The sequence below is a fragment of the Oenanthe melanoleuca genome, chromosome 2 (assembly GCF_029582105.1).
Source record: "Oenanthe melanoleuca isolate GR-GAL-2019-014 chromosome 2, OMel1.0, whole genome shotgun sequence".
NCBI lineage: Eukaryota > Metazoa > Chordata > Aves > Passeriformes > Muscicapidae > Oenanthe > Oenanthe melanoleuca.
The window spans coordinates 127,746,759-127,769,529 of NC_079335.1; the positions used below are offsets into that span (position 1 = coordinate 127,746,759).

General features: G+C 35.8%; 1 protein-coding gene across 2 annotated transcripts in view; it reads right to left on the reverse strand.

Moving 5' to 3' along the window:
• Positions 1–261: 261 nt before the first annotated feature.
• The window catches only part of RUNDC3B (RUN domain containing 3B), a 49,384-nt gene continuing 26,874 nt past the window's right edge, over positions 262–22,771 (reverse strand). For both annotated transcript variants that reach the window (XM_056484483.1, XM_056484484.1), the window contains exons 8-11: positions 21,253–21,410; positions 5,057–5,203; positions 4,570–4,685; positions 262–3,528 (exon numbers count right to left, since the gene is read on the reverse strand). In XM_056484483.1, the coding sequence (XP_056340458.1) occupies positions 3,383–3,528; positions 4,570–4,685; positions 5,057–5,203; positions 21,253–21,410 (567 nt within the window). In that variant the 3' untranslated portion in view covers positions 262–3,382. The remainder of the gene's footprint in view (positions 3,529–4,569; positions 4,686–5,056; positions 5,204–21,252; positions 21,411–22,771) is intronic.

The following is a 22,771-nucleotide window of genomic DNA, read 5'->3' on the forward strand; positions in this document are numbered from 1 at the left end:
CATTTGAGTTGGTTTTAAAATTATGTTTATAAATGTTTTGGGTTTCCAATTGTAACATATATTTATTTCTCACTAAAGAGGTTGATACAGAGTGAATTCAATTAATATTTATTCTTGCTGCTTGTTATGTGTTTCATTCTGTACATGTTTGTTATTTGCAGCTCTGTTTTGTGTAACTGCATATTATAAAAGCTTCTCAGGTTTATTTTAAATGAAAAATTCTGTCAAACTGGAAAAATACTTATGCTCATTAGACACTGAGACCATGGTGCATACACTGCTGAGGCAGCAGGGGTTTTTTGTTTAAGGTAATACTCAAAGAAATTAAAGCATACCCATGCATTGAAGCCAAAGGCCTGTACAGGTGCTCTGCAGGAACACTCCTTAGATTGTTTCTGGGAGGTGCAAGTTGTCCCTGCCACAATATTCCAGGGCAGGGCCAGGCCATGCACACTTTTTGTGGAGTCACCTGTCTTGGAAGACCAAGGTTGCTGGCATAAGGACAGGTGATTCCATGCCAGCCTGGCTCAGCCCTGTGCCGCTCTGAAGGGAAGAACATGGTCAGGTTGCTGCCACGGGCACAGCCACCGTCTGCCCCAGTATGCTGCACTCCTGGTGGGAACAGCTGCAGCACTTGCCTGTAGGCACTTGCATTACTGAATCAGAGCTGCCTCTGTATGATTTAAATTACTTTTTAACTACCCTCACTACCTCCCTCCTTTCATGCATTTTCAATGCAGTTGTTGAATTCTATTTATTTTTTTTTGTGTATTTTAATGAGGGGGATACTGATGCAAAAGAACTCAGCAGTCAGATCATTAAGACACTGACATTTGGGTGTGCTTTAGCCAAGAAATGGAGTTCAGTCCATGGTGAAAATTCCTCACACACTGAAAAATGCTCTACTTGTAAAGACATTAGGTACCACATTAGGTACCATGGTGCTGCCAGAGGAGATGCTTAACACTGTTCTTCCACTGTGCCTTTTGAATGTAAATTTACAAAATAAGGCCTAAGAGAAAATAGTAGGAGCAGGTAGTGGATGACACTGAATGACATAGAGCAAGAAAACCAGTCTCTTCTTTGTGCAAGGAAGTATTTGCTATAAACTCGGTAATGCTGTAATTTTCTGAATGGTCTTACTTTATCCTGTGTGATTAAAACAGAGACAACACATTGTAACTAGTGATGATACAAAATTTTTAATTTACATGCAACATTTATGGAACATCAAAGCAACAAAACATACAGTTTTGGTGGTTCAAAATTCTTTTTTAAAAAATGGATCACGTTTAGAACTGAGAAAGATGCACATAACTGATTGCCCATGCACAAAATGACACCCAGAAACACGTCAGACTACATAAAAGACTTCAGCTAAACGACACATGTAGCTCTGAGAAAAGAGCCATCAGTGAACATGACTGAAGATCATGATTACTGCCCCCTCCAAAACACTGATGTGGTGTGAGAAGTGTTTAACAGCAAACAAGACCAATTTAATCACTGTACATTGATGCAGAATGTTAACTTGTGGAATCTGTATTCCCTCATTTTATTTGTAATAAAAATGCATCTCTAGTTTACAAATTTATGTTTAATAATGTTTCTCAAGAAACAGGTGCTTAATGTGATAACAAAAAAAAAAAGTTCCATGAAGTAATGGACATTCTCAAGGTGTATGAAAGGATTTAATGGTCAGAGTTTATTACAGAGAAATTACCTGTGTGGGTACATGAGGGCTTGAAAGGCCTGGTGGTTTTTTTAAACTGCTCTAAAATTCTGCATTAAAATAGCATAAGTGGTTGTGCACCCTGCCATGGATGTAGTGACCTCCAGCAGCATGGACTAGAGAGTTGAGGAGATGGATTCTTATCCTCTAGCTAAATCCAACAGTGCCTTGAATTCCAGAAATGCATAGCCTCATACTTAAAAAGATTAAATATTTCAGTTAAGGTAAGAACAAATTGTCTTTCTTTCAAGCCCTCCCTATGATGACCAGTTTAAAGTAGTAGTGCCAAGGTATCATCACAAGATGCAAATCAACTAAACCTGTACAGAGTGTAGTGACATACTGTAAACACCTAGGAGTAAGCAATAATTAAAAATCTGTCCTGTATTGCAGCTACTCATGTAAACAATGTATGAAACTTCTTTGGCACAAAAAAGCATTTTCCCTAGCACTTATAAATACAACATACTTACATGCATTTCATTTTTGTTTAAAAAGTTACTAATCATACTGATAAGCATTACCTTGATTAGCAAAATTCATAGATAAAGGATCCATTGTATCTTACAAAGAATTAAGAATATAGTTTGCAATTCAAAAATTATTTTGCAAACTTTGAAACTGTAGGGTAATCTGGAAAGTTAGTTACATTTTAAAAAATGTCTCCCTTTTTTTTTCCTCCTATCAGTAATTTAAATCAATGGCAAGTAATTTGAGAAAACTGACTTACAGAAATTCTGCTGTATTACCTATGCAAGAAAAATACCAACTGCACCACTACAGGGATGAGAAAAGTCTTTTAACACACAAATACAGTCATTACATTCTTTCCCCTTTTTCACTTTCCTTGGGATTTTGCCAATAAATAAAGAATCCAAACTTCACAAGATGCTTACCCCCATCATCCCCAGTCCCCATCTTTTCAGCAAGAAACTTCTGTATAATGTTAGATTATCTGTAACCCAGGCCACTTAAAAGCATTTAGTGACTTTGCTCACCATTTAGAAATCGCTATGTTTGCTTGATTTGCATGATCAAGTTACATTTGTTATTCACATGCAATTTCAAGAGTTTGTGTTTCAGTGTGACTGGGTCATCTCCTAAGTGCCATGATATTAACAGGAATGCAAAAACCTAGCACTGAGTCAACTTGAGAAAAGCTGTTGATAGGTTAAATATGCTATCTGAAGTCCTACACAACATACACAGATGAAAAGCTGGATTTTTAGGTTTTTATTTGCCTACAAAGACTGGTGTTCAGGATTCCCTGTCTGTTCTGCAGGAGTTGATAAATATTTAAAGCACTGCAGAGTACGTGGCTAGAGATGGTCCAGGCTAGTGCAATGAGAAACAAAGCTGACAGCATTTAAGTATGGGTCTGATTTCCAACTGTTTCATTTTAAAAACCAGTCATAAATATCAGATTATACATTCTGTACCTGACCAAGAGATTTAAATAATTCCAGACTAAAATACAATATCTGAAAAGTCCTCTGGGGAAAAGAAAAAGCAAATTTGTGAATTATAAAGGTATCCATGACAAGAAAAAAATAAAGCAGCTTTTTTTAAACTCAGAACTAGCAGTCTTCAAGTCATCTTATGGATAAACCAAATGCATACAACAGAAAGCTCTTCCTTCTTATGTGCATCTCAAGATGGTGTTAAGCCTGGACTTGTCATCTCCGTTGTGGGACTTGCAAGGTATTCACTTGATTTCAGACTTGTGAGAGACTTGTAGCTTGCTACTGATGTAAGAGAGCCACAAAGACCAAGCAATGATGGTGTGTCTTCTTTTCCTGTTATGAAAAATAAGAATTAAGCTAATAATTTTGCAGCATAAGATCAGTTGACCACAATAAATTGAGAGAACAGAAGAAGCTGTTTAATCACACTGCTGTGAATTCCATAGTATGCTTCAGCACAGGCATGTTTCATAAATGTGATGAGGAAGCCAACTTACACCATACCTTCCCTATCCAGGTGCGACAGAGATCCCCACCCATCCTACAGGCTGGGCTGAAATCAGTCTTGAATTAAATTAGACTTTAATACTGCTTACAGTTAAAACAAAAAACAACCAAAACCCCAAAACTTCAAAACTTTTTATTCTTGATATTAAATTTAAAAAATTATGTAGTTATGTTAGTAGTTATGCAACACTAAGGTTTTGTATTGGCAATTCTATTTAGCTTAGAATTGATGAGATACAAAAAGTATTCTTTTGTAACAATTTATATTCTATACACAAAATATTACTATTTCACAAATCTTCCAACATTTTCCTGCTTTTTCAGAATTGCCCACAAGATGGAGCAGCTAAGCTTTGACAAGCATCCAGGTTGGAAAAGGGTTGTGTGCATATATTACATTCTTATAGACAGTTCATATCATGTTTCTCTCTGTTTTAATGGAAACAATGTCAGGCTGCATCTCCAGATAAATGATAAATGCAAAATGTAAGAATGACAGGGGTAGTTGCAAATCCAGTGCATGTAATCATTATTCTAAAACCAAAAAAAGGAAACATAAGGAGTTTGTTGTAGCAGAAAGATGTCAGCAGATACTCCTCATAGTGAAGCTGACTGGTTCTGTGATGGAGAAGGAAGAGATATACAACATATTTTAAGCTTAGCTTTAAATACAGAGGAGTGAGGTATCTTCATAAATCCAAACTTATTTGAAGCAGAGTCCTTAGGGAAACAGAAACACTTTGCATAACAATGAAAAATATGTTTTCCAATGTGTATTTTCTTCACGCGGAAAATGTGTCTCACAGGCACTGAGGTTCAGAACTATGAAGAACGAAATTAAAGCAGGACATTAGACTGGCTCTGTACCTTCATTCAACAAGTTAATTCCATCTTGCTTCCCATCCTGTGAGTGACCTGGATCCAGAGAGGATTGAGAAAGACTAACTTCTGCTGAAAGTTGGTCCAGACTTTGAAAACTTTTCCTGCAAGGCAAGTAATATTTGATAGCAAAACATTTAAAGATCTAACTAGGTATCTTCAACTCTCCTTAAAATTTTTTCTAAAAAAAACCTATGCAGTTAATCTTTCTTCTCTTAAACACTATTTTTGTTTATTTCCTAAGCCAGTTTTTTCCTTAAGCAATGATTTATTTTTCTGCCCTTTTTAAAAAAATTAATCCAAAGAAAGAAAATTTTTATGGACATCAAGAGAAACTGATTTTAGTTACCAGTGATCTTTGTACATTGTAACAAGTGATTCCAATAGGATATTTTCCAAAGTATGCTGAAGGAAATACATAATTTTCAGTTTCCCTGTTCCTCTAAGGGGGAATCAAAATAAATATGAAACTTACTCATCCCACTGTTGATTGTGCTTTCTGTAGAGTAGAGTGTCCAAGGCAACAGCATTGACATCCAGAGCTCCTGGGGAAGGCCACTGATTGGTGAGGTGAGTAGTTAATTCTTGTCTTGATCTCAAGTCATTATTCTTTAGCACAGTTCTGTGAATACCAAAAAAAAAAAAAAAAAAAAAAAAAAAAAAAAAAAAAAAAAAAAAAAGTCTATTAAATGCACTTCCTTAGAATAAAGGAAAACCAGGACACAGATGATCATAGAATCATCGTGGTTGGAAGGGACCCTCAAGATCATCCAGTCCAACCACCACCCAGCACTGTCACTGTAACCCCTTAACCACATCACCCAGGCCAGATCCAGATGCCTCTTAAACACCTCCATGAATGGTGACTCCACCATCTCCCTGAGCAACCTATTTCAGCCTGACCACCTGAACAGTGAAAAAAATTTTGTAGTTTCTAATCTGAATCTCCCCTCTTAAGTCTCATCTTAAAGCCATTTCTTTGGGTCCTGTCACTGCAGCCAGGGCAGAAGAAACCGACCTGCACTTACTACAAACTCCTTTCAGGAACCTGTGGAGAGCAATGAGGAACCTGCTGAGCCTCCACCAGACTAAACACCCTCAGTTTCCCAGATGTTCCCCACAGGATGTGATTTTGGCCAAACAGCCCTCAAGCCTCTCCTCCTCCAGCCTGTAGCACTGCAGGGGATGACCTAAGAGCAGGACCTGGCACTTCACCTTCCTGAACCTCATTCAGTTGTCTTCAGCCCACTGATCAAGTCTGTCCAAATCTCTCTGCAGAGCCTTCCTACCTCCAGCAGATCAACATTCCCACCCAACTTAGCGTCATCTGCAAATTTACTGAGGGTGATCTCAATTTCCACGTCCAGATCATCAATAAAGATATTAAACAGGACTGACCCCAAAACTGAGCCTAGGGGAGCACACTAGTGACCATCCAGATATTCTACTTCAAGTGAACATCAGACAGCAATTTTCACAAAGCATCTTAGACTGTTTGCTTTCCCTAGGGGAAGCAACTTAGAAACACATTGAGGCATATTTAGGAACAAAAACAAAATGAAACAGAAAAGTTGGCATTTGAATCTTTCTACAAAAGCAATAAAGAAAAGCAACTGCATTTAAAAGGTTCTTTCTACCAGCATAATGGTAATTGACAGGCCAGCTATTTTGCAAGCCCACTGTGGGAATGTGATGTGCTTCCCTCAACACCAGTTTTTTTTGCACACCCTTGCATCGCCCCTTCAATACTTTTCCAAAATGAACTAAAAACCAGACATATTAATTCCACTGTATGCTTTCAGGCAAAAAATAATACATAATTATTCTATCACCTTAAAGTTTCTAGTAACTATGTCTGTAACTGATATAAAAAGGTAAACTGAATACCTTAAATGCTCAATTATTTTTGCCTCATATTTCCAAGAAAGCAAAATCAGTTCTCTAAAATTCTAGAACGGAACAAGCTAATACGCCAGAATTGGAAATCACCTGCCAAAAGTCTGAATATACTGAAATAAAGAAAGTACATAGTTTTTCAGGCTTCAAGACAAGACCAGCCTTTTTCCAATAGCACAAGGCAACCTTTGATCTACCCTTATACTGCTGTAGAATAACTAGAAATAAAAGCAATAGCATTTAAAGCAATAGCATTTTGTAATTGGATTTTGTAAGTCCTCCAATCTACAAAATACTAGACAACAGCAAAATTTTGCTCTACAAGGAGTATAACTATCTCTGACCTGAAGCAAAAAGCTAATTTACTCATTTCCATACCAAATGTACTCAGAAGTTCAAAGCTAAATGCCATGTTGCTATCCGAAATGCCAAACTGCACAGCAAATTAAATAACTATTCATGGCACCCATACATTTACATGAATTTTCCAATAACATTTTCAACAGGTCTATTTTTACAATACAGTTATTATTCTGGTGTTATTTGAACTGTTTAGACAGGAACCTCTGTAAGGTCAAGTAACAGTGCCCAAGAGCCAAAATTTCCCACAAAACAAAGTAAGACAGCAGTAAACTCAGTAAGAAACTTTTAGCAGCTGAGTTTCACAGAGGAGACCCATTCAGAGTTTTATTGCAGAGAAGGGGATGAAGCACAATCGTGATAAAAACTAGTTTCAACAAACTTACAAGTAAACAATCAACTTTTCTACCCAGCAATCCACACCCTCACCCTCCTAAGAGGTCTACAGGAATAACCACTTTACTAACCCAAAGCTCTCAATAATTTCAAGTATCTTGCATGGTATTCACTTCCCCATGTAAAACCCTAATCCCCTGGGGAACATTGAGCATTACACAGGTTTGTTGATTTGAGGAAACTGAAACAGCAAGATAGCAAGTTCTTATGAGGTTTGCCAGGTACATTACATCTCCTCCTTATTCAGAAGGACGTCTTGAATATTTTCACAGAAGTTTCATAACAGGACACAATTTATATGAGCAACTATGCCCACAGTGCCTAAATGTAAATACACATATGTAACACACATGCAAAATTTCCATTTGGACAACCCCCATATGCTATCACAGACACATCTACAGACAAGTTGCTAACAGTGGAAGTTTTGCATTTGACATAGGTTTCTATCTTGAATAGATCTATATTTCTATATTCCACACATCTTTACACCCTACTAACCTGAAACTTCACCTTTTCTGTGTGAACAAAGAAATTCTGAAGCAAAGACTCACCAAACTTCTCCAGAAAGTTTAACATAACATTTAAAAATAGTTTCAGTTAATCACCTCTTAAACCACTCCACCATGCTCAGGAAGAAAACCAGGCATTGAGTAGAATACAAAACTAAATATTCGCCTCTTAAAACTTTTATTTTGAATCTTTAAAAATATGTAAAAATAGATTTTAAATTACAAAATCAGCCCCAGAATGATATAAAATACATAAAAAATAGTAGTACAGACAATAAATGTTAGACAAAATATTTATACCAGATGCTATTAGTAACCACCTATTTTATCAGCTTTGTAGATTATTTAGCTCTTTGCTCTTTTGCAGGTATTTTTCAAGTATCATAAGATTCCACTGCAGCAGAGAGCCATTATAAAGGCATTGCCTGCAGACAGCAATTCTCTCGATATGAAAGAACTGGCACTGCTTTTGTTTAACCAAACTTATTTGAAGAGTCAGCACAGAAACACAGAACCATATAGGTTGGAAAAAACCTTCAAGATCATTGAGTTGAACCATGTCCCTAAGCGTCATGTCAACACAGCATACAGAATCCTCACACTCTTAATCACCGTGAGAAAAGATGATCCTGCTACCAAATATCCAAAAACAGGAAAAGAGGTGGATACAAAAGCATTTACTATAGGAAAAAGTTAAAAAAGGAAGCAAATATGGCCAAGTTTTAATGAAAAAAGCAATACAAATTTCAAAACTCAATGTGAAAAAAAGCTGTGCAAGACTATCTAGTGTCCTGCTCTTGTTCAGACAAAAGAAACGCTTTCTAGAGGTTAACAGCTCTCAAAGGAGAACAACTTATTTTATCTGATAATCTGACATCTAATTCAGGCACACTGAATTTCTGCAGTAGTGCCCTTGTCCCCCAGGACAAGTAAACACTGTAACCAGGCTGGCCAACTCTGACCAGAGGTGCAGCAGGGTTTGAGGCAGGACTCTTCCTCATACCAGGACTGCAATGAGTATGCAGTTCTATTTTTAAATTAAGTTCAATAAAATATGGTTCTTTCACAGTTTTGTAGCTGTGAAGACTAAAGGATGATGCAAAATAAGGTTTGTAAGACAGTATATTAAGCCATATTAAGGAGTAAAAGCAAGGACACTCCAAAAAGAAAATAGGGTAAGTAAGAGAGGCAATAGGATTTACTAAAGGAAGGAGATAAAAATCAAAGAAATACAATTAAACCTGAGTGAAAACAAGCATATACACTAAGCTGTTAGGTTCTTTTCATCAGTCTGGAAAAGAAGATAAAAACCGCAGCTGAAAGTAATAATCTCAGGAAGGTGTTTTTTGAATGAAAGACAGGCAGTGTGTGAGATATGGCTGAACAGGGTATCCTGGACTAACACAGTGGGACTGCAGCGTGCAGAAGGTTTTGTACAGTATAGGAAGATTATCTAAGACCTTATGATGAGAGCAGGGAGGTTAAACCCATTTATGGTACATTCTCTAATCTAGGCATGAAAAAATTCTTGATTGCCTGTGAGCTTCCCTTCTCTCATCCAACTAACTGGCATCCTCTGTGTCTACAATTATTTCCATCTCTTTACAATCATGTCAGCAAAAAAGTAGCAGTAGATGTTTTATAATCTGCAGAACGTAAACAGCTGTACCTTTAGCAGTCCTTACCCCAAACAACACTTTCATAAGATAACTTCATATAGTGTTTCAAGTTCTGCAAATATTATAAAATAAAGAAATAGTGAAGAGAGAGGCTGAGAACACTCAACACAACCAAAACATCAGTCTATTACCAACACTAATCTCAAACTGAATCCAAAAAATAACACTGTACCAGCTACGAGAAAGAAAATTACCTCTACCCCAGCCGGAATTAGGGCATTTCTTTTAAAATGACCCAATACCCTATACTTCACAGTGTAGATTTTTTCCATAAAATAATTATATAAGTATAATATATACAGTCTTGTCATACTGTCCCAGGATAACATTTATGACACTTGAATTGTGGTGGGAATTTTTTTTTTTTTTAATATCTAAAAAAAAAACCCCTCCACATAAACTGAAAATACTACTGCAAGTAATGATTTTGGCAAAACAATCAGGAAAAGAGATTAGGACATCTTAATACTAAAGTACATAATTAAAAACTATCAAATATTTGCCTTACATTTATATTTGTTCTCTATACCAAGAACTACTATTAAAATTAGGCTCCTCTTCAATAACAAAAAAACCTGTTCAGTAAAAAGATCGTGCTAAAGAATTCCTGCCTACTACAAAAGATTACTGATGAGTCATTAACTAATCAATACTAACATACTCCCAGGGTGGAAATAAGTGTCTGCAGATACACATGCTCCCTTCAGGCCTGTAAATTTACTTATGTTCATTCAAGAATAACAGAAGCAGCCAGAGCATTCATCAGGTTTATCCAGCAACTCCCAGAAATATCCCTGCATGCTCTTGACTTTCAGTTCTTTAATTGTGTATTTAAGAAGCAAGGAAATGTGAGATTAGTGAAGTCTTCCAATAAACATCCTTCTCCTTGACTGTTCACTCACCCTGTTTGTCAGGTACTCTGCAGAATATTTACTTGCAGATTTACTCAACTTTTATTATTTTGAGATGTTTATTTAATGATTTATTAGTTTGAGAGTATTAAGCACATGCAGGATATATTCTTGTAAGGTCCATACAAAAAAATAAGATGAAATTGATAAATTACTGCCCATTTCCATCTCTGCTGCCTTTCAGTTCTGGCACAATGATGTTAGGGTCCACTGTGTAAATGAAGCATCAAAAATAGCTATTTTAATTTTTTTTTTGACTGAGCTTTTTTTTTGTTTTGTGTTTATATTTTTAAAATTTAATTCCTAAGATAAACACACAACACTTCTGTTTGCACTAGCATTTCTTTTGGCAACTTAGCTGCCTCTCGAGAGATTAAAAGATTACTGTGTTGAATTAACACATGTAAGACTTCTAATCTTTAAACTGTGACCTGACTTAATAGTGAGAAGGACAAAAGTCAACCTGTATGTTGGGTTCCTGCATGCATAACAGAAATTATATAAGTGATTACAGCTGGTCACTTATTATACTGTAACTATATTGCACCTGGGAATTTAAAAATAAATAAGTAAATAGAATTTCACGTAATGTTTAGCCCAAGCTATGTAGAAAAGCCTTTCCTGCATAACCTCATACAATTTCTGGTCTCATTTCAGCTATACTGGATTTCCAATTTCCCTTGGATCAAATGCAGATTCATTGGAAGCCTATTACAAAAGTTCCATTCACATAGGCTTTTTTGTTCAATTAAAAAAAAGGCCATTCTGTTTCCAATTATACCTATGAAAAATCAGTAATTTCTTACCTGCAAGTTTAATTTCTCCAAATCCAGAAAATGCCAGTCCAGTTGGCAATTTGCCCTCCTACCAGCAGATGAAGACAGGAAATAAACCAAACAGTCTAATTCCCTAAGAAAGGGAATTACATCAGATGAGTGTTCCAGTTCAAGAACTACCTGAGTAGTGAAAAGTAAAAGTGAAAATAAAAGCTTAAAAAAAAAATAAAAACATTTGCATAAGAACAAGCTTTAAAAACCTTTATTTAGGATAGGAAATATGGAATGCAAACTCAAATTGATAGCATACATGAATATAAATAAAATCTGGAAAAGCAAGTCCAAATAAAAAGGGAACTCCTAAGCTGTCAGTACTGCAGCAAGCAGTGAGCTGTCTGGACTGGTATGTCATTGGACTTCGAGAAATTAGATCAGCAGGTATGAAAAGGAGTTACTTACCAGTAGATTTTGCTGCTGCAATATACCATCTCTCTCAGATTTGTGCCCTGTACACTGACACACTGCTCTCCAAACTAGATGCTAGAGCAGTTAGATGCCAGCAGACTTTCTAAAGGCAGTTGCTGCAGTGAAAAAAGCAGGAATGTCCTACTGCAACACATTTTCTTATTCTGACTAACCAACAGATCTTTGTGTTGATGGCACTACTTGTGCCACAGAACAGATACCCTTGAGCTTCTTCAGCATTTTTTAAATCCTCTTTTATTGTCTTTCAGGGAGATCTTGAACTATATCCTAACAAAATTAGTTTTCGATTTTATACAGCCTTCGATTTTTTTAACCTTTGAATAACTTGAGGAAATTTATACTGTCAGCAAAAATCAGCAGCTGGACTACAGAATTCTAGTCTAACTGCAACAGAGACTTTATTTCTGAGCACAGACATCCAGAATGGATCAAAATATACCATAATATGTTAACTTTGCATGTGCTCACTAAAATAGCACTGCAGCATGTGACTGACATTCTTCATGTCCATGGACAAATAACCAGGCCTGACTCTCTGGAGGAGGATAACAGGCACAACACAACCAGTTTTTCCAGAGAGTAGGTCTTGACAGAAAACAAAAGTACTGAACTTGATTAGCAACCAAACTACTGAAAACATAAAGAGTAGATTTAAAGTCAGTTCTTCAATTATCAGATCATCTCTGCTGTGAAATGGAGGGCTCTTAGCAAACAAGCTTTTTTTGGACAGATTGTCTAATTTGCCTTCTGTAAATATCCGCTCAAATTCGGTTTGTCGTTTAAGGATTCTTTTTCCCTTATGTCAGTGATGTAAATACAACCTGTTTATAGCTGAATTTCTTTCATAAAAACATTTCTACAAGGTTAAGTTACTTTAGGTTGACTGAATGAGCACTTTTTCTTTAAAATTCCAGTATCATATTAAGTCAACAAGAGTTTCAGGAGAGATATCTAACAGGGTAATTGGAATATTAATGTTTTACATACATAGGCAAGTATTTGCCAAAGCTAGCAAATATATGCTCTTTCAGAAGGCCATGGTTTTAATTACAAACAAAAAATTAAAATATTATCAGCAAGCCTTGAGTAAAATAAGTCTTTGTCAGTTGAATGTGAATGAATACAGCTGACAAAGTATGCAACAGGTAAGGCAGAGCTTCAAAATCTTAGAAATTGCAGAATAGAAACAAAGGAGGGCAAAAGTCTGAACCAAGAGCAAAGGGGTAAAAAAAACCCCAAACAAAAATCCACAATCAGAGAGTAACACTAGAAATGGAGACATGAGAAGGGATGAATGGTGGCAAATAAAAATCTTTGCCAATGTAATATGATTTATAATTTGGATAACAACATAAAGAAAAATTATAGTGTTAAGTGGTTGCATAAGAACAGAAATGTGACCAGAAAAAACACCTGTCTATATCTCAACCACTTGCTCTCCAGAACAGGACACCAGCTCATAAAAGCTTCTTACTCAGGAATCAGGGAGCACACTGATTGTATTTTCTTGGTTGTAACTTCAGGCTTTTCACTTTATCTATTTAAAGCCTTTCTGGAACTCATTTGGACTGCACTCTATTTTACCAAATATTGAAGGAACACAAGGCACAAAGTTAAAACTGGAAAAACAAGTTGTAACCCAAATTTACCATCCATAATCTAAAAAACTTACAATATTTTTGCAATTGTGTGTATGTACACTGATCTGTAACTCATCTTTTGATGAAACTATTTGTATTTTAGAGAAACTGATAATATTGTTGTGAAAGTATAAAAATATTTGCTAATATTTTTTTTTCTGGATGACACTTAATTCCTGACCTGATTTATTTAAACCAATAAATCTAGTAAAATAAATCCAAAGTTTAGGATAATTTAAATACCAATTTCTTTTGTCTGACAAATCGCAGAATTATTCCTTCAGTAGATCAACGATAAAGTAATGTCTGCAAATACAGAACTAGCCTCTCCTCCTCATTCTAACTTGGCACTGTTCTTCCACCCTTAAAAAAATGAGGCTTTTTTTACTACTTGTAATTTAAAACCCATTTGGTTTGGTATTGAACTTCATGTAACTTGCATTGAATATATTAGAAAAAAATTAAATTCTGCTCAACTTTTCTCATTTATGTATAAGCAATATGAAATACTTGCTTTTCCCATCAGTATCTTCTGGAATACAGAAGCAAATGTACAGCAGATGAGTATGAAGGTTAAGAAATGAAGCACAAAACCCTGTGACTCTCAGAAGCAAATGGTAATGCAAGGTTATTATCTAAACAGATAAAGCACAAAGAGATCAAATTTAGGCTCTGTGATTGCAATCCAGCAAGGATTATGCACCATGATTGATTTACCATAATTTTTACCTGTTTTTTTCTAATCCCTCCATTTGCAGCATTAAGTTATTAAAACTCTTTTATGAAAACAAAGCCTCAGGTTCACCTGAGGTTCCAGATACGAGATAGTTCTCTTTATGGAATTAGAAGAGGAGGACACTGATGTCTGCTGTATTGCTATGCCAAAGCAAGTATTCTTTTCCTGCCACAGTTCAGGTATATTAACAGAGGAAGAAACTCATAATCCACACAGTATGCTTTCCTACTATGAATGCACATCGTTTGCAACTCCATTGTACTGAGGCCTTCAGAGGCTCAATACTTATCATCATTATTATTATTTTGAAAGGCCTTCTTTTTCCCTGTTCCAAATTTTTTAATTTTACATTGGACAAATATTCTGGAATTTGGAATGCATAAGGTGCTAATGTCCAAGTAACTTATTAAAAGTTTTCCTGCTTGGTACCTTTATGCAATGCCTTTATCCATAGAAGTGAATCTATGGGAGAGGAGAGAAAAGATGCCACTATAAAAACAGATTTTAGTATTACACATTAGAGTCCTAGAAGGGGATACTAATTTCATTAAGTATGCAAAATGGTGGAAAAAACCCAGTATCTCTGGGTCTCTAAACCACCAAGGGGAGTGCAGGGGAGAAGGGAGCAGAAGGCAGACTCCTTATGTCAGTATTTTTCATTTTGGAATCTGAAAACATTTTGCTGTAAATATTCCAAAACATCCTTGAAGACACCAAAAGCTTTAATCTTTTTTTTAGAATGTTAAGGTTTATTTTAAAGTAAACCTTTTAACTCCACTTTTTAACAGTTTGGAATAAGATATTAAAATATGAGGGTTTAAAAATAAATTCCTCCCCTATTTACTGCATCTTGTAGAGTAAGCCCTTTCCTTGTTATCAACTCAGAAAATCTTGGCTTCCACTTGTGCAATAAACTCACATGGATTCTAAGAAGAGAATAACCATGTTGGAGGCTTGATATAAATTGTTTAATTGTGCACAGTTCTGTACCTTGCCCTCTATGTTCCTCTCTGAATTGCAGGAATCTCTCTATGTCCTACGCCCAGATGAACTTTTCTTAGTTATATTTGCAAAAAAGGAAACACCCATGTCTTCTTTGGTTTCCACCTCACTAAAAACAGAACTTCCCTTCTTGCTGTCAACTCACACCCTTGTAAAATAGAATGGGATTACAAGATTGCAGCAAACTTGAAAAGAAAAAGTTACACAAAAACAAAATTCAAAACACTGGCTGAACAAAAGGTTTAACATCTCTCAGAATATGTAACAATTTCACTATGCTATTAAAACAAACAAACAAAAACCACACACAGACAAGTTGTAAAAAGAAAGACTTGAAAATCAACAGACTGCAATACTAAGGATTGCAAACTGCTGCTCAAACTTGAGGGAGAAGCAAAGGACAGAGAGGAAGCATTACAAATAAAAGCATGGCTAATGTGAATTAGGGTTTGATAGCAGGATCCATTAAAGCTTTAAAAGGAAAGGATTAGAGTTCTCAGTTTTCACATCCTAGGAAAGAAACTTGCCAGGATCAAAGATTAAATTTTATTCTTCAGCTTCCTTTCAGTGAGGAAATAAAGCAGCTGCAGCAAATTGGATTTACTGTACTTAAGCAGTTGAGGAATTCAGTTTCTATGGAAAAAGAAAAAGTCTTAAGAGAGGACTATCAGAAAGGAAGGCAAGAGGGCTAAAAAAAATTGATCCAGCTTTCCTATTTCTCCAGAAGATTTAAGTTTTGAGCTAGGATTACAAAGCCAGGCAACCCACATTAAAGTTTTACTCACAAGGAGACAAACACAAGCTAAGCTTCAAGCCTTTGCTCAGACCCTCCTGCTTCCGTTTCCTTGGAGAAGCTTTCCTCTGCTTTGCCCCTGCCAGCACAGCTAAGCCTACATCCTCTGCAGCTTTGTGCCTTCCTCTCTGACCCTCCCCTGCCTGCTCACAGGCAGAGTTCTGTGGCAGCATGCTGCAGACTCCAGAGAATTTACAAATAGCATCTTGACAAAGTGAGGACAAGCAGAGATACTGTTTTCATACGCAAGTTTTTTAAATAGGGCATGACCATTCATTGAAAAAATCATCTTTGCTACAGAGAATATAGTGTATCTTCCTGTACATAGTACATAATACACCTGGTAAGACATGGTGTGTTTGAAACAGAGAAGCTAATTTTGCCTGGAGTTAAACACATCTAAATTTACTCTGCATGCTGCTCAGAACTAGCATGCTATATTCAGGTGCTGCTGAAAATGAGCTGTTGGACCTTTCTGAAAGGCAAGGAGCATTACCCTGAGCTCCATACAGAGCTAACATAGGGAAGAAAGTGTGGACTGAGTACTCCAGCAGTCAATGCCTGGAAAAGAGGGAAGCATGACAGGCTGTGCACACCTCAGGGGTGAAGGCATACACAGCACATTGACTGCAATTAAAGAGTATCCCTGAAAAAAACCCAGCTTCTCAGGCTTGTAGGTACACTGTCATTTCCTGTCTTTACAAAGACATCTGTATTATTCAGATAGAAAATGCAGTATTGCTGGATATTAAAATATTAAGTTATTAATATAATAAAATGTTAAACTATATTAAGACATTACAAATGGAGTAAAAGCACAGTTTGGACCTTGAGAAGGCTAATTCTGAAGGAATAGCCAGACAAATTAAATCTGTCTTTAAGATTTGACAACACATGAAAAAAATGTCTTAGTTACACAGTTAAGCTTAATTCAATGTAAGATGTGTGCATCTCTACAATTTAATTTGATGCCTATCTGTGCCTTAACTAGTAACAGAACATGAAGACTTTTTTCCCCCCCTAACTTTTCTTTCCTTCACAAAACAGCATGTCAACATGGGGATCTAGGAAGAAACAGCAGAGGGAGATAAAAAAAGTGTTATATAATATAGCATTGTCATTGAATTTACAAAATAAATTTCACATAAATGTGATAAATTGATAAAAAAATTACACCAGTTGGGACAAAGGGGCTGTACCATCTTACACCACGCACACCAACCTGAAAACTTGAAGAAATTCTTTAGGAGGAAACTTGCAGTGGTAAACATTACAAAAATCACTGGTTTCATTTCAGCAAAAATCAAAGCAGAAGAAAAAACTTTTAAAGTATTTTGGGAGCTTTTCTGCTTTGCATACAGTGCTTTCATTTTTCCTTCTACTTTGTTTAAAAAGATGTTCTATGTTCCAATCAACTTTTATAACATCAGTGAGATCAATTTTTATAACATCAGTGAGTCAATATGCAGGAAACAAGCCAATCAGGAAATTGATGGCATCTCTCTCATAACCATACGTCAATATTTAACATATATAAATATCAATTTCAGATGTAGAATCTGAACTTTAAAGAAATAAGAGCAGAGTTTGTCATAACACAGGTTAGTCAAAAGAAAGACTAAGAATCACCCTAAGGGGGGAAAAAAGCTGGTTTAAGCTGAACTAAAGGGTTTTAATGCAAGGATATTGTGGGCAAATGGTTCCAGATTTTGCCCAGCCACATCTTTGACTGAGCTAACTATTCCTTCAAGGCAGTGTTCTCCAACTGAGATGCAGAAGATAATCCTTTGGGGTACTGGAAAAAACACCTTTTGGTACTCCTAATAAATTTTTAAAATGTAACATTTATCTTTATCTTACACTCTTAAATTTCTATTTTTGCATGTTTAAGAATGCAAAAAATATATTAGCACTATAGTATATTTGTATAATTTATAAATAATTATACCTGCATTGTGGAGGTGCGTAGAATTTTTTTACTGATGGGGTGTGTGATCAAATGTCTCTGTACTTCAAGAGACATTCAACATTTCTTTGCAGAAACAGAGGAGGAAGGAATATCTGCCTCTGTACATTTTGAATATTCCAGGATGCAATTCCTTCATGATTTGGGATCCCTCTCCCATCAAATTACAATTCTTTAATTTGAATGTTAGAGAATTCAAATTATTTTCTTCATCTAGATGTACCAGGCTTTCCCTGGCTGTTCTCCTGTGAGCTATTATTTTCAAGCACTTAAGAACTGTTAATTTTATGTACTTTAAGGCCTTTAGAACTGCCTCACCCTCACTAAAAATAACACTATTCTTAGAGAAGAGCGGAGCCAAAAGCACTGTTCTGTAGTGTTCAACTACAACAAGTCCTAGGAAAAAACACACAGGGATGACATTTGAAGAAAGAAATGAAGGCCCTGAGTGGCTCATCATTATTACAATTCACACAATTGAAATGCCTCCTGAACACTGACGAACTGGGAGCATTGACCACCTCACCAGGAAGCCTGTTCCAGTGTCTGACCTCCCTCTGGGTAGAGATGCTTCCCAATAACCAGTCTGAACCTTCTTCCTGACGAGCTGTGTATGGCTTAAATGTGCTGAACTAATAATCAGGATGTCTATTGCAGATTCACTTTTCCAACTTGATTTGCCATCAGACACCTGCCAACAAAGTAAGAGGTCCAATCCCCAGATGAGTGGGTATATTGCTAAGAAATTCAATTAAGCTGAGAGACACACAAATTTATTCTTTTGTGAATAACTGATAAATTTTCAGCTTCATAATTTTCCAGATATTGGTATTCATGAGATTTGTAAAACGGATTTTAACAAAACTGGAAACTATGTTGCTCATTGTAGCTTGAATATTCAAGTGTGTGAGACAAAGTTAAGAATCCTGAAAATTGTAGAACATGAAGCATAGCAACTATAAAAAAAAAGTTACTCCCCAATTTTTCTGACCTCCTATCCTAATATCATTTCATGCTTTGCAACAAACTCTCTTAGTAAATGTGAATACAGAAAGGTTTCTCTATAAGATAGCTAATTTTTAACCTCAAGGCCTTGTTGATTTGTTGATCCTGGGTTAACTGGTTTCCAAGTCAGTGACAGCCTAAACTGTCAACAAAGTCAGATCTCTATTCCTTATATTTCTTTTTCTTTTGTGGGGGAAGGCAGAAATAGATATCAACTCGGATTCTGTCAAGTCCACTGAAAAGATACATAAACCATTTTGCTTTGCATGCCTGTGAAATACCATTTAGGAAACCTCAACAAAACCTTATTCAACAAAAGTTTGAAGTCATAGACCTTGCTACCTTAAGAACAGCAGCCAGTAGAATAGAAAAGTATCATTAAAAAGAAAGTATAGAATGTTTATTTATAATAGAGTCAATTACACAGCAAACAATCCTAAACCAGATCTCAAAGTGTTTTACAAACAGCAATGCAGTATGCCTAGGGCAGAATTACAGTCCCAAACTTGCTCTTATCTGCTGATGAAGGACTCAGATTACAGCATACATTCAATGCCTCAAAATGCTAGTAACAGTAGGGGAGCAAAACACTGAGTTTTGGTATTACTTTAACATCATTCTAAAATGGCTGGAACATAAAAAGCAATTGGCCAAAACTCATGCCTCATTACAGACACATTACTGATACAACACATTTGGCAGACAGTTCATCTTTGTCTGGAATAAAAAAACCCAACACCAATACCAAAAATTATTAAAATAAGTTAATTATTACTGATGTTGACCATTAGAAATCTGCTAGGAATCTTTCTTCCCCTCCCTCACCTGGCAGGCACACTACACTCACAGCAATAAAAATGAAAAATTATACTGCTCCAAATATCTAGTGCAGATTCCTGAATGCAGTGTCTCACAAACAGATATACAAGAACACTGTCAAGATACAACAAAAGTTATTCCACAATTTGAGCCTTTACATAATAAAGCTATCAAACAAAATCAAACCTGAAAGACAGATCTTCAGAACAGTCTGACTGCATATATCTCAGCTAAAATTTAACAGCAGGTATGAACATTCAAAATTTCCAGTATCAGAATAGTTTTAAATGAGTTCACACCTTCCTCCATCTCCCCCAAATAACCAGGGATGACAAAGCAGTATAACATGAATCATTAAGTAATTACTTACTTATCAGTAATCATATCAGTAAGTTCAGAGAAGTCAAGAACAGGTATCTCTCAAAAACTTACAGTCAAATCAGAGGGAAAAAAGAAGAAATCTGGAAAACCATCTTTTCTTCTTACTCAACTCTGCATTTGGCCTAAATAAAATGCCAATTCTGTATTCCTGAACATTTTCATAAAATCCATTTCAAACACTGGCAATAAAATGATCTAGCATAAGAGAGAGCAGGAGAAGAAAAAAAAAAGCTTTGCTTACAAGCTCGAAGTACTTTACTATATAGAAAAGACCTTTTTAAATGGTGTCTTCATATATTCTCTCTACTATAGATTGTTTCAAAGATCTCAGGTGACTGCTGTGTTACTCCAGGGCTCAGACATTTACAAGTTAATCCAGATTTAAGGCAAAGTAACTTGTTTTATATTTATTATGAATAAAACATTCAACTGCTGCAGGTGCACCCTATGGCAGTTTCATGGCAACCTATCACCAGACAGTGAATTTTCTATCTACCTGGGTCTTCAAACACAGAATTACAGAACGGCTTGGGATGGGAGGGACCTTAAGGATCATCTCATTCCAACACCCTGCCATGGGCAGGGACACCTTCCACTATACCAAGCTGCTCAGAGACCCATCCAAAGTGGGAATGTCTCTCAAAAGGAGACTACCTCCCCATCCAGACAGGGCTTAGAAGATAAACTGTATAATGACCATAAGATACTCAAATATTTATCATACTAGAAATCATATATGCTATTAATAAAAAATAATCCTTCTACTGTTTTAGTATTTTGCCTTGTATTGAAGAAAGGGTGATAGTGAACTGTTCTGCCAGTTTGAATAGTTTTAGGACTACCAGATGAACTTCTACTGTGTGAGAGTCATCACAAATAAACTAAAATCTAGCCAAAGAAAATAAATATTTTTTACCCTCTCTTGCCTAACTTCTAAAAAATTGTCTTCAAAAGATAGCTGTTTTCAATACTTTTAGGGGTAGCTTTAAAACTGGAAGTAATAAAATATAAAGAACATTTTATAAAAATGTGTAAAAAATTTAAGCAAGTTTACTGTAAGCTATTTCAGATCTGAAAAAAAAATTAATATTTAAATCTCGGAATTATTCTGTTTTACACTACTACAGTTTCCAGGGATCCATTGCCAAATCTAAGACTTGTCAGAAAAAAAAAATTTAAAAAGCTAAAATACATCAGTTTCTTTAAGAAGTTGACTCATTTCCATAGGATCAGAAACTCTACATATTGTGTAGTTATATAACTTAAAAATTTTAATACTGCTCTAGCAATGCTTCTCCATTATGCTAACTTACAACTGGTCTTGCAGTTCCACAATGATATATTCCAGCTGTTCCTTCTCCATTTTGTGGGCTAGATCCATATCTTCAATTCTTTGTAAGAGCAGTTTATTCTGTGAGACAGATTCAGACAGCTGGTTTTCTCTGAGTCGTACCAATTCTTCAAGATAACCCTGAAAAGGTAAGCCATTAGAAAACTTTAAAGAACACATTATCAAAACCACTTTCAATTACACATGTTCACATTTTTTGGTTTGTGATGTATACAATTTTACTTTGGGTTTCTTGTAGGGTTTTTTAATGATTTATTTTTAAACAGACTAGGAAATTTACTTTAGATTAGTTTGAGATTTCCTAATAGGTAACAGGAAAATCATATATTTATTTATCATCTCGCAGAGGAGTAGAAAAATGGATGAAAAAATGAGACAGGAAAGCCACCAGCATAAAACACTAATTTCTCTTCCAAAACAATTGTCCCAAGCACAAGAAAAAGATTAGAATTCTACAACTGAACAGGTGCAGGATGTTAGATAAGGGTAAGAGTTGAATATATCTACGTGAATCTTTATAGTTACTGAAAGGGATCCAGAATTACTATGAATAAAATATCCAATATTATTTTAAAGTTTCTTTGAACTTTTGAATCAAAAAATTTGAATTAAAAAAAAGGACAAAGAAGGTTCCAGCATGTCAGATGTTAGAAACTTCTTAGAAATTGTCAAGTAAAACTAGATACAGTAAATACATAAAATTGTGCACATTCCTTGAAACTGGCAGAAAAATGTGCACCTGTTTTCTATGTGCCCACATTTAAAAAAGGTATTAAAAACAAGGTAGTTTTCAGAGACACAGAATGGGCATGTCTGTTCTCAACTCCTGTTAAGAAAACAGGTTCACATTAGCTGGCAAAAAATGCTACTGGTGTAATTCATCACCAAAAAGACTGTTAAGGGTTTGAAGCATCTCTGATATGAGAGGAAAGGAGCTGGGATTGCTCAGGTCAGGGCTGAAGAGGAGAGGGTAAGGACAAAGGAACATATCAATGTGCATCAGTGTTTAATGGGAGAGTGTATGAATGATGGAATCAGACTCTTCTCAGTGACAGCCAGAGAAAAGAGCCAAATGGGCACAACCTGAAATGCAAGTGTATAGGAAACTATTTAAATATAGGAAAACTTTTCTTTCCTTTTTCCGCCCATTAAATGAACACTGGGATGGGCTGTCCAGACATGCTGGGGAATGTGTATCCCCAAGATATTCACAGCTTGACTGAAAAAGGCCTTGAGAAACCTGCTCTAGTCTACCTTTTCCTGAGCAGGGGAGCTGGACAAGATAATCTCCAGGGTGTCATCTAACCACAACTATTCTGTGATCCTATACTTAAATACAGTTCTATTCATTGGATATATTTGTATTTGACAGGGACATTTTATTCTCAGTACAAATCCCAAGGAATCTTGAGAGCTTTTCAGTATGCCTAGTTCTCCCTCATCAAATATTACTGCTATCTTGACTCCTAAGACATTCCTTG